General features: G+C 40.5%; 1 protein-coding gene across 4 annotated transcripts in view; it reads left to right on the top strand.

Moving 5' to 3' along the window:
• Positions 1–12,046, top strand: part of magi2a (membrane associated guanylate kinase, WW and PDZ domain containing 2a) — a 156,143-nt gene that overhangs the window by 93,732 nt on the left and 50,365 nt on the right. For all 4 annotated transcript variants that reach the window (XM_026362489.1, XM_026362488.1, XM_026362487.1 and 1 more), the window contains exons 3-4: positions 6,915–7,034; positions 10,297–10,512. In XM_026362489.1, coding sequence (XP_026218274.1) covers positions 6,915–7,034; positions 10,297–10,512 — 336 coding nt within the window. The remainder of the gene's footprint in view (positions 1–6,914; positions 7,035–10,296; positions 10,513–12,046) is intronic.

Raw genomic sequence — 12,046 nt, 5'->3', positions numbered from 1 at the left:
CACTTTCTCTCCTTTATTTCTGCTGCTTTGTCTCTTTAACGTCCATTAAAATCATTTATTTAAACCACAGTTTGTGAATGTCAGTCAGTTTTTGCATTCGTCCTTTGAAGAGAATGTTAAATTGCCAGGAGATTAATCTCTTTAACGTTCAAACCATCAGCCTTCATGACTATTCTCCTTGCCCATTCGACTTTTTACCACATCTTTATCTCTTTATCGGCAGTCTCCATTCGTTCTCCCCTCCTCTCGTCTCTCCTTGGGGGGAGAATGCAGTCATCAATATCTCTGGCTGCGTTACAGGCGGTCCACCCGGCATCTCCTGGAGGGCAGAGCTATTAATGGAATTCGGGGGAGGGCGGCAGAGGGCCAGCAGGCAGGGGAGTGTGGTTCAGTGCCTGGCTTTCTCCAATCTATCCCACATTACTGGCTGTCAATAAGCAGGGGAGCAGCATTCTCACTGAACTTGACTGAACTCAGATGAACCTGAAATCTCATTAAGTGGGGTAGAAGACAAAAAAATTACTGATATTTGGTCAAGAACCAAGAGCATCTATGCTTTTGCAGGAAAGCAAGAAGCCAGTATGATTAGACTGCAAAGCAGGGATATTAACTTTCATCACTAGCTCAGTTAAAACTCAGTTAAACGCCTCCTCTGCACTACCTGCTCAATAGACTTCTTAAATGATATGTAATCACAGTTGATTAAGACCCCGCTTTGCATGTTCACTGAAAACAGTGAATAAGCACATCGCCAAGCTTGCTGTCGTCTGCCGAGGCAAAGTGCAGCGAAAGCAGCTTTTGGTGACGCGCTACAGCAGTTCACTGTCCTCCATCAGTCCATTTGCCCACAGGCGGCAGGCAGGCGCTGAATGGCAAACTAATCCATGCCTCTAATGCAAGGGCATTATGGGTGCCCATCACTTCCTAATTGGCTAATGGCTAGATTAGGCTGGTTACAATGGCTGTGCTGACACTGTCTTGGCCAGTCATAACAGAGGGTTCAGTGTGTAAAAGGGCAGGACCTGGCTTCTACGTCCGGCCTGAGGCTATTGTCCACAACTCTGGACTCTTATAACAATACAAAAAAGGGATTGTGAACACTGCTGGAGGCTAGACGTTATCTGATCCCGTCTCCAACTTCACACCCCTGTTGCATGTTTTTAAAGCTATATGACACACGAAACATGATCAGGTCTAATGCACTTGAACTTACTGCATGGTAAAGATTGTGTCTCTCTGCTTGAATGGTTGCTGCCATGTTCTAAGTTTTAGTGGTTGCTGTTTTCTGCCTTCTTGAAAGTCAAACATAACTCTAAGCAGATGAGTTAGAGAATGATTTTCAAGCTTTGACACAACGGAGACTGTGCAGAAATGACTGCAGCTCAGTAGCTGGATGAAAGTGCTGTTACTCTGTGCATTTGAAATTTATGTTGAGTAGAAGATGAAAGAAACATCAGGGAAGATAGAACAGAGGGGAGAGACCTTCGCAAAGATGGTAGATGTAGATGAATAGACTCTCATTTCTTCTTGCAGTCTGTCATCTCACTGTGGTTGATACCTGCACTATTTCCTCTTAGAAACTAAGTCAATGACAATTACAGTGCATCAAATCCAGCTCCGTGTTGTTAACCTGAAGGTGCTGGTGCTGTTCTGACCACATTACCAAAGCTAAGGAGAGGACGACCTCAAAGAGCCAAAGCTATTTTGTCCTATTTCTTCTTAAAACCTTATCACTTTCTTAGCTTTCCCCCGAAACACCACACACATCATATTTCTACTTATTATGTAAAGTTGTCTGTTTCCTGTCTATATTTAGTAAACGGCGATTACACAACACGGAACATAATGGAAATATATTAGTGACAAAGTTTGTGTCATTTCTTTTTACCCTTGTTTTGATATTTTTACATCCTGCTACGCAACAGTGTGGAAATTATTAGCTTGAATGCTCAGGGTATAATCATTTCCTGAGGGTCTTTACACACGCTTTGACTCCCTGTCATGAATACAAAGTACAGTTCTTGTCTGTGACGCCTCAGGATATTTGGATATAAATCCTTTTCTCTCTTTTTTTTTTTTAAATAGAGTCCAGAGTTTTCTGCTTTCCACTGATTGTCTGGGTCCCTACTGAGCATTTTTATATTGCCCACAGTCATCGCAGGTTCAAATTATGGGCAGGTTAAACTTTTTAATGTGCAGTGTGCAAATGTGAAGCCAAACATAGAGGTCATGTATTTAATACAGTGTGTTTTATTAACATACAAATAGCTTAGGGCGATGTTAATGTATTCTGTAGGAGCACTAGTCCCTGTATGAAACCACTCCAGTTTTTAGCTGTGACCGGGGAGTCTGATAATGGTGCTCAGCTGCACAAGTGATGGTTGGACTTGTGGCCTGTGGTTGTGGAGTTGAATCTGGCTAAAGGACGTACTGGAGACCAACAGCGTGACTGTAGGCTAAAAGAGCTTCAGCCCACGCTGCAATTGAAGCTCTCTTATCCATTACATTTGCTTCCTTGCTCACTTCCCACTAGTCTGTATAGCTGTTATCATTGTGCCTCTTTTACTGTTTTACTTGTTTCTGAAGTTGTATCTCAAGAAAGCAAATAATCAGAGGCGACAGAAGTACACTTGAGTCAATACAATAAGTAAAAGTGCGAGCACTTCTCTAGTCTACTACACGCAGAAGTACCACTTCAAATTCTTTACTCCAGTTTAGATACTAAGTACATGCTCTAAATTTTACTTCAAGTACTCCACTAAGAAAGTGATTCTTCTGGGCATCATTCTGAAGTTCTCAGAGCTTCTACATAAATAAATGTATTGCTGAAAGAGTGTGTGGTGTCTGTGGATCAGAAGGTAGAGTGGTCGTCCACCAATCACAGGGTGAGTTGTTTGATTTCTGGCTCTTCCTGTCTTCTGTCATATTGTCCTTGGCAAGACACTGAAGTTGACCCCAGTAAATCGGGTCAGCTGCATCCAGCTGACATTGGTGTGTGTGTGTGTGTGTGTGAATTAGTGAATGAAAGGCAGTGGCACTAATAAGGTAGAAAAGCACTGTATAAGTAGAGACCATTCACTATTTAAAAATATGATGTTGCTTTGTAAAAGTCCTGCACTGGAAACTTAACTTGCATAGGTACTGGCATTAAAATAGTATTTAAAATACTGTAAAGATTATATAAGAGATATATATATAAAGTGTAGCTGATTTCAGCCCAGTTTATTATTGTGTTGCTCCAAAAGTAACTAGTAATTACAGCTGTCAAATGTAGTGAATGAAAAGTGCATATTATGTAAAAGTAACATAAAAAGGAAATACGCTACACTAGTGTTGTTATTCATTCATTTACTACTCACTATCATGATCTGTTTAACACTCAGATACACACACTTGTCTTTGAGAGTGAGGTTGAAAGGTGAATTCATACCTGTGCTGTTCACTGTGTAGGAATAGATTTATAGTTCAGTGTCGGATTCCATCTGTTTATAGCACCACTGCTCTCTGCTGCGCATTACCATATCATATTGTGCTTTAATTATACAATATAAAATAATTGTGGAGAATCCCTTTGTGATAGGGGCAGTGATGGGGATGGTTTTCCTTGACTAGCTACTTTCTAAAATGCTAAAAGCTGAAATACTGAAAGCTGAAATAGCGTGAAATACTTGAAAGAGGATGTCCCTTTATTTAATTTTATTTCTGTGTTTTTGTATATCATTCAACTTGGGTTCATTTCTTGACACTTGTGGGTCATTCATCACACGTACCAATCACTGGGGTAGGAAACACTTGGTTTCTATTTAGTGTTCTGTCATAACAAATGTGATGTTTTCTCTAATGCAGTTATTAATGTTTTCTGCTCAACATACCCGAGATAGACTGTGACATATGATGCATGTAATGGCTGTTGTCTGTTTAATGTTATCAGGCATGTGCATGTATTGAGTCCTGTCGATCCTGGCAGAGCCTGCCGGTACCAATGCACCGTAAAGTGTGTAAAGGTATCTAATGAGTGCAAATTCATTTCAAGGATATAGCTGAATAAATAGCAGGAATAAATAGTAACACAAACTGGGTTAGGATTAGCAATATAAAAGCTTTTGAATATGTGATATTCAGTAACAGAGACTATACCTGTGATATCATCAGTCTAATTGCTGCCACTATTCCTCTGTCTTCTTAGTGACTAGCTCTACTCCTATATGCCTCTCAGTTTTTAAATATCAGTGTTTTACATTTTTAAAAGTTTACACTAGATACACTTTATGTCTAATGTTGTGTTCACTAAATTAAGAGGATTATTAAGCCTCACTTAAATATGCAAAGTTTGTGGAGACCTGCAGTCTTAACCATATCTCATAATACTGATAGTGTAGTTGCATCTTTGAGAGGGCGCCTATCATCACCAACATGCTAAACCAAGTAAAGATCCATCTTTCTTCACTTCTCTGTCTCATGCTGTCTCCTGACTAATCAAGAACTTGGCAGATACAATGGATGCCTGTGCAAAAAACAACAGAACCTATTTTTAGTGAGAGCTTCCCATCTGACTTGGCAAACTCACCTGAGAGGATCTGAGAATTCAGACTCCTGTAGCCTAACAAAATGATGGAAGCAATATTTAAATCAATTTAATGTAAAACAAGCCATTGTAAATAATGATTAAATGCTTTCCTAAGAATATCTAACATCATTATTTCTGTACTTCAGAGATGTCGCTGCACTTTGAAAATCGCTGATTTGCACTCCAGGATCATGACCCACATACAAAAGAACGGAAAATTGAGAGGCATTGTGATTGCCTTCTTTTAGAAATCGTCACCAGAGAGAAAGTCCCCAACAGAAGAAGCTGCTAAATATAGCTCTACAACATCAAAGGTCCTCTTTGAAATGTGTGTGTGCACTGCTCAGTCAGTAGCTCTGCCTGCGAGTGAAGCTAATCTGACGGGTACACAAGCCCCCATGCAGACAGACACAATCAAGAAATTCTCCACTGGAGGTGCGTCACAAACACACACACTCATGTATCAACTCACACACACACATATTCGTACATAGATTTTACACAACACCGATCCCTGCTGCTCATTTGCTCTTAGAGGCTCTTACACATTAATCTCTCAGCAGGTTTCAGCTTTGAAGGGCGTTGACGGCAAATTTCTACTTGGAGGTCTGAAGTCGTGCACGCAGGGATTTGATAGTGATGTTTGACAATTTGATTGCTTGAGGAGATAAATGACAAACTGAGTCCTCTGTAAACAAAAACCAGAGTTCAGCTGCTTCAGTAACCATCAGACGAGCTGGTCGTGAAGCCTCTTGTGGGTTTAGTTTCTCCATCTAAGGACCAATTAGTCAGCATATTAGCAAGACAACTTGGGAAAAGCTCAGCAAGCTGCTTAACACCCTCATTTGGATTCATTTTCAATTCATCACATTGTTTGATTCCGTCTGGAGGAAGTTAAAACCATATCGCTTGGTGAGAGATGTGATTAGGCTGTTTTACTGTTCACCCATTCTTCAGCTCAGAAACATTCACATGAAAGAGATGACACTTTTTCTTAAAATTGTGTTTGTTAACTTATTTCTTTTCTAATTTTTATGCCTCCACGCCATCGATCTGTTCTTGTGGACGTGATATCACAGCCTTTAGGGATTTTCAGAACGCCCACTCGGATTCATGGATGAACCTTTAGTCTACAGTGGTAGTAGAGACATCACAGAACATAAGGGTAGAATTAGATGGGTAAAGGCATCCAACATGGATCCTTAACCAAAAAAAAAAAAAGAAACAGACACGTTACATAACTAAAGAGTGAAGGTCTCTTGGTGCAGTGATGTGAATTGAACTTTCTACTGACTTTATTGAAAATAACGCACAGTAGTTTGAACTAACATCAACATTACGACAGCACTGTCTAAGTGATGCTAAATGTAAATGCTTCTTGCAGACGCCTGTTTGTTTGTGTATATGCAGCCAGCAGAACCACGTTGCAGCCTTCAGTTTGAAGTGTTCTGAACCCTTTGGGGAAAGTGAGATGAAGAAGGACAGCCAAACGCATCCTAACTGAGGAAAACAAACACATTTATCCTCTGGGATCTTAAGTGTTCCCATTTTCCCAGTGTGTAGTCTTAAGACTGGCTCATTGCACTGTTTGTGTAATTGAACGTGTGATAATCAGTGTTTATCATAAGTAAAACCTGGATAGTCGTGGTTAATTGCCGTTTTACATCACGCCACATCAGCGGCACAGTTGTTCACCTGCTAACGTTACAACCCATCCATTGATACTTTGATACTTTGATACTAACAAGTGTGTTTTATAGGCTCCGTGCTCAGTTGTGACAACCCATTGAGCACCTCTGGGCTAAAGAGACTTGCATGTTATCACAGCCAGGATCAGTTTAACAAGCCTAATTAGCACACAGTGATGGGAAAGTGTTTAGTAAGTGGTTTGTAGCTCACTTTAAAGTCATAAACACTGACACACATTGTTTTAGGGACTGGAAGAGAGATGATCGTCCTGTCGGTGAACTTGACTTAAAATGCTGATATTACCAGTAAAATATTTTCATCATTTCGTGTTTCAGTCAGCAGGTGGGACTGCGGCTCCTGTCAGGGAGTCTTCGACATGCTGTCAGCTCCATGCAAATTGACTTGATTTCTCCCGTTGGTGTCCAAATTGCATCACTTAGCTTCCCCCACCCCCCCTGTTCAAACATTCAGCCTCAGCGGTGCAATAAAGAAAAGGACAAAATGGAATAAAGAGGGCACTTAGAGCTGAGTCAGGGTCAGTGTGTTTCCAAACTTTCCTAAAACACTGACAAAGACTGCCTCGAGTCCGCTCTCATTCAGCAGTGGTGAGGCGTTCCCAGCTCCAGCAGCTCTAACTCGTCTTGCTTATCTCCTGCAGGCACAACCAGGCAGCCCAAGGAAGGAGAGGTCCCAGGGGTGGATTATAATTTCGTGACCGTTGACCGGTTTATGGAATTGGAGAAAAGTGGAGCCCTGCTAGAGAGCGGAACATATGAAGGTAAGGATTTAGTTAAGTCATGCTTAACAACCCGTGTGATTGCAGTCATTCGTCTTTGTGATTTTTCTAATTTTTTTTATGGAATTTGTGCTTCGATGGGGCACACAAGGCATTTTTCCATGCGAGTGACAGCAGTTTGAATGAATGCTGAGACAGTGCTCATCACTCTCTGTGTACACACTGCACAACACACTCTCAAGTGTGCTTCCATCCATCCATCTTTTGGCTTTGTAGAGACAGCGGTGTCATCAGTCATGATGGAGCTTGCATGGAATCTTCTGAGTCTAAGATTGTGAATGAAAGGAAGCCAGCGCACTCACACACACACACACACATGCACGCATACCCATGCAACACCTTCATGCTGGCTCTCTCCTGGCTCAGTCCTTGAGCCTGGGCTGCAGTGGCTCTTCAGCTGCCTAATCAAAACAAACAGACACTCTCTATCCTCTCTCTCCTGTGGTCAGACAGCCCTGAGGTTTGGATTTTAAACCACTCCTGGTCTGCCTGCCCACCTCCAACTCTCAGGAGACCCTTGCCATTATATAGATAACACAGCTAACTTTCTTCTCCCCCACCTGACTCCAGTCTCTGTTGAGAGAAAAAAAACATTGCAGATGGCCAATTTAACGGTCGGTTGCTAGAAGCAATGTTAGATCCTTCTGGTGATGGAAGCTGATTTTACACTTCTTTTTTTTTTTGTGTGGTTGCTCGGCCATCATTCAGCATTTTATGTATATTAATAATTTAATGTCCAATTAGATGTGGGAAAAGGGAGAGGGGGTGAAATTTAAAAGGAAAGCTGCAGTGAGAATCAGCTGAGGTTTAAGGTGTTACAGTTGTATTAGACTGCTTTAAACTCAGCTTAAGATTTTTTTTAATCACTGCAACATGTGTATAATACAGCTTATAAGGCCACAAAGGCCCCTTCTGTGGGAATCATCAATTACTGGTTATTGGTCAGGCTTTTATTGTCAGATGCAGGAAAATTGAAAGGACATACAACCAAAAAAAAAAAGCCCTCCATATTCCTTTTCTTTTGAAAAATATAAAAACCATCAAGCAAAATGTGATGATCTTGGCCCCAATTGCTTGAAAATGGTGATTATAATCATGCTTTTGGCATTTATTTTAAATGATTTTTCCATTTCAGTTTTGGGAATTTGTTAATAGAGACTTTCATTCTTTTTCTCTTCCTGAAGACGGCACAAAGGTGAGGCTGAAATCAGAGCGGATATCAAATGCGACAGCAATTCCACCACTTACTCTAACTTCAAAGTTCAGACTCCTGTGGTGCTGCAGGTTATTTAAGTTCACATGTGGAGCATACTTTTTTCTTGGAGGCAAATCTTCAGCTCGTTAAGGCTGCAGGATTTGCGTCTGTGGTTCCGAGGTTCTAATCCCGATAGTCTCCATAATATTTTTACAGCTACTTTGCTCCATTTTTCATTCCAGAACATGCACATCATTTCTCAATAGGTTTTTCCAACATGGAGGGAGACACCAACTAATATTTTCTTAAATCTCTCTTGCTATTCTTTGTGTTTCCCTGCAGTCGGTGTTGGAGTTTGTCTCTAATGCTTGAGTCTAGTGCATTAAAATAATCTCTGGATTTTCACATGCGTCATCTTCTCATGTCTCATCGTTCTGCCAGCGACACTTGAGTGGGACTAAGGACACAGATACAGTATAAGCTAATCTAAAAGCAAACCTTACGTGAACTAACATCAGACCTAAACTGTGGTTGATGCCCTTCACTGGAAACCCATGGCTCTAACCACAAAGCTCTTAAGCTGTCTTTCAAATTGAGATTTAAGATAGTCTTAGAGGCGAGCAGAGTCCGACCAACATGATACGACACCACTCTCCAGAATCCATGTCTCAAGCACAAACTTGCTATTGTTACGTGAAAGCCTTGTCCGACCTTGTTTCAGGAGTTAAAAATAGCGTAGTGTAGTGTTGTTCTTGAAAGTAATATCTTTTGAATTCATTCCACTTGGTTTTGAAAATGTTTTACAACTCCCTAACCCACTTAGGAACATGCAACCTTTCGATTTCCTCTCTAGAAAACACAAACTCCCACTTAACCCTGCACATATAAAGTCAGCTTTATTTGCTGCTGTTGTGAGATATCCACTGCTGAGATTTCTGCTGCCGCCACACTACAAAAGATGCAATTTAAATTTAGTTTGTTCTGGTCAAAGTGTTGAAAGATGACATTTTAAAAAATAGCTTCCAGAAACGATCTCTGCATTATCCACAGATTTGTTCCATCATGTGTTTTTATCTTTTTACCTGCCTGTGAAAGAAATAAGTTCTTAAAAGAAAACCTTGGCCCTTAAAGTAAAACAAAGTTTAAATCCCCAAACAAGAATTCAGGATGCTTTCACAATGACTGATGGAGGCTGTCAGCGGCACTGGACTGCTGCCAGCAGACAAACCGAAGGATAGTAAAATGTAAAATCAACATAAAAGGCTGTGGAAGGGACTGTTGAGTCAGAGCCAAGTAAAAAACTGCAGCTCCCTGAGGTGAGTAGTTGGCTCTGACCAGGGACTGAAACTACAAGAGAGAGATACAGTGATTATTCAGTACAAACCATCCAGAAACGCACAGTCATGTAGTATACCAGGAAAATCTGTGCATGGACTGACAAGTGATTGATGTGCAGAGAGGAAGGAGAAGGAGGAAGAATACAGCAACAATGAAAATCCTCCAAAAATTTAGAGTGAGGTAGATTTTGTTTGCGACGTGTTGCATTGTGCAGCTCTTACTCTTTTAAGTGCACCTAACATTCACCATCCACTGGTGTCTCAAACCTCTTTAAATCCTTATCCTTATAGTATTTTCTTGACTCTGTTCACTTTTTTAGTTTATAACTGTGTTTTCCTTTGTTAAAATTTAACTGAAATGTAGTTTATTAACTAATCCTGCATGTCCTTGCTCCTTTTTGGTAGGAAAACAGGAGTTTACAGACAACCTAGTGTGAGGCTGCATTTAGCCACAGTGCTGCATTTGCTTACCACTTCATGTTTTATCATGACATTTGCATTAAACTGATGAGAGCCAGTTTTACATATGTATATTTCAGCAGACACATTTATACAGTTTTAATGTCAGTCCATCCAATAGTCGTTGAGATTTTTAATTTGGACCATCTCTCTAATATCTCTAGAACAATGTTGCACTGCAAATGAATAAAATGCAAACATTTAAGCATTTTTGGTTTAAATGCCTCCCAACTTTTGCTCCTCTCGATTCTAGATAACTTTTACGGCACCCCGAAGCCTCCGGCCGAGCCCAGCGCTCTTCTGCTGAATGTAACGGACCAGCTGCTGCCGGGGGCCAGACCCAGCTCTGAGGGCAAGAGGAGGCGTAACAAGTCAGTCAGCAACATGGAGAAAGCCAACATTGAGCCACCCGAGGAGGAGGAGGAGGAGAGGCCCGTCGTCAATGGCAACGGCATCGCTGTCACCCCAGGTTAGCCCTAATAATGACCTCCACAGACACAGAGATGACATGAGCTGTAGAGCCCCGTCATGACAGCCGGGTTTCCGGTCACGGTCCGGTTCATGCTGATCTGCAGGAATTAATGGTCCTCTTTAAGTCATAGCAACAGTCTCTTCTATGGTGGTTGCCTAGCAACAGAGAGAGTAACTGATTGCTTTTACATGGATTTCTTGGGAAATTATTTTATGGCAGATCACTTTTAATTGCTAACACAAATATCTTCATATGCAACTTAATGGCATGATATGTGCACTGCAAATTAAAATCCACTCTCACAGCCACTGATTTCCTCTGTAGTCCAAACTGTTTATGATTAAATCATTAGTGCCATTGCTCCCCAGAATTTGACTCATTAGGTATCATTATTAAGCACTGTCTCAGCCAGATAGCCAGAGGGTATACACATATCGCTCACCAATTCAACAGGAGCCTGCAGGCTCTTTAAAAATCAACAAGGACGTTTTTCCTAAGTGTTTTCTCTTACTTGCGAATCAAGCTACTGCTTTCCCATCTGAAAAGTCTCAAAATAAAATGGCAGAGGTGACATTTCACATGGCACAAAGAGGGCTAAACCTTTTGAGGTTGTTCAAATTCAGAACAATGTACAAAAATATTTCTTAATACAGAAATCTGCCCTCGGTAACAACACTCAGAATAAGCTACCTTTTATTGTGTGCATTATATAAACATTGAACTGTGCACACAAACTCACACACTTACACACACAGAAACCCCTTTGAATGCATCCCATGATCACATGAAAGGACAATCATAAAAGAGGCATTATGAGTTTGATTTTTGTGATTCCAAATCCAAAACCATACTTGGGTCCTGTGACTTTCTAAGCTGTTTTTATGCCTTCAGGACAACCAAGTCTCTCACAGACGATCAGTCGGAGCAGCACGATAATTCACATAGTTCACTTACTGGTCCTTATTTGTGCCTGCAGATATTTAAGTATCTTATTTCACATTTTAGGCCTATAGTGAACTTTTAGTGAATTGTAGTGCAGAGAAAAGAAGTTTGGTAAAGGATGAGATTTTGGTTTTCCTACCGCAAGGAGCTCAAACAAGGTAGGATTCTTAATTTCCAAGAGAAATACATATTGCATCATGTGCAACAGCAGTTCTAATGTGATTTTTTAAATATAACAACCTTTTTTAACAGCTTAAGTGCCTCACGCAATGAAGAGAAAGCACAAAAATATTTTTTAAAACAACATATTCTGTAAATATAAACAGAAAGTGATAGTTAGGTGGCTGTGCAACCATAACAACACATGATATACAGTATCCCCTAGTGTTTTATAGCAGGAGATTTATTTTATCTGAAGTCAGATCAAAACATGAAAAGACAGTCATAAAAGTAAACATCAAAAACAAGGTCCAGTTACTGAAACGAGGGACCTGTAGCTTATTTAACTCGTGATCCCTCTGATGTATAGTATGAGTAAAAATAAAAATGTATTCTTCAATTAAATACTTTTTACATTTCCTTTTTCTTG

Source organism: Anabas testudineus, chromosome 23 (assembly GCF_900324465.2).
Source record: "Anabas testudineus chromosome 23, fAnaTes1.2, whole genome shotgun sequence".
In the NCBI taxonomy this organism is placed as follows: Eukaryota; Metazoa; Chordata; class Actinopteri; order Anabantiformes; family Anabantidae; genus Anabas; species Anabas testudineus.
Note: the sequence above shows the minus strand (reverse complement) of the source record. Positions and strands in the feature narration are given on the sequence as shown.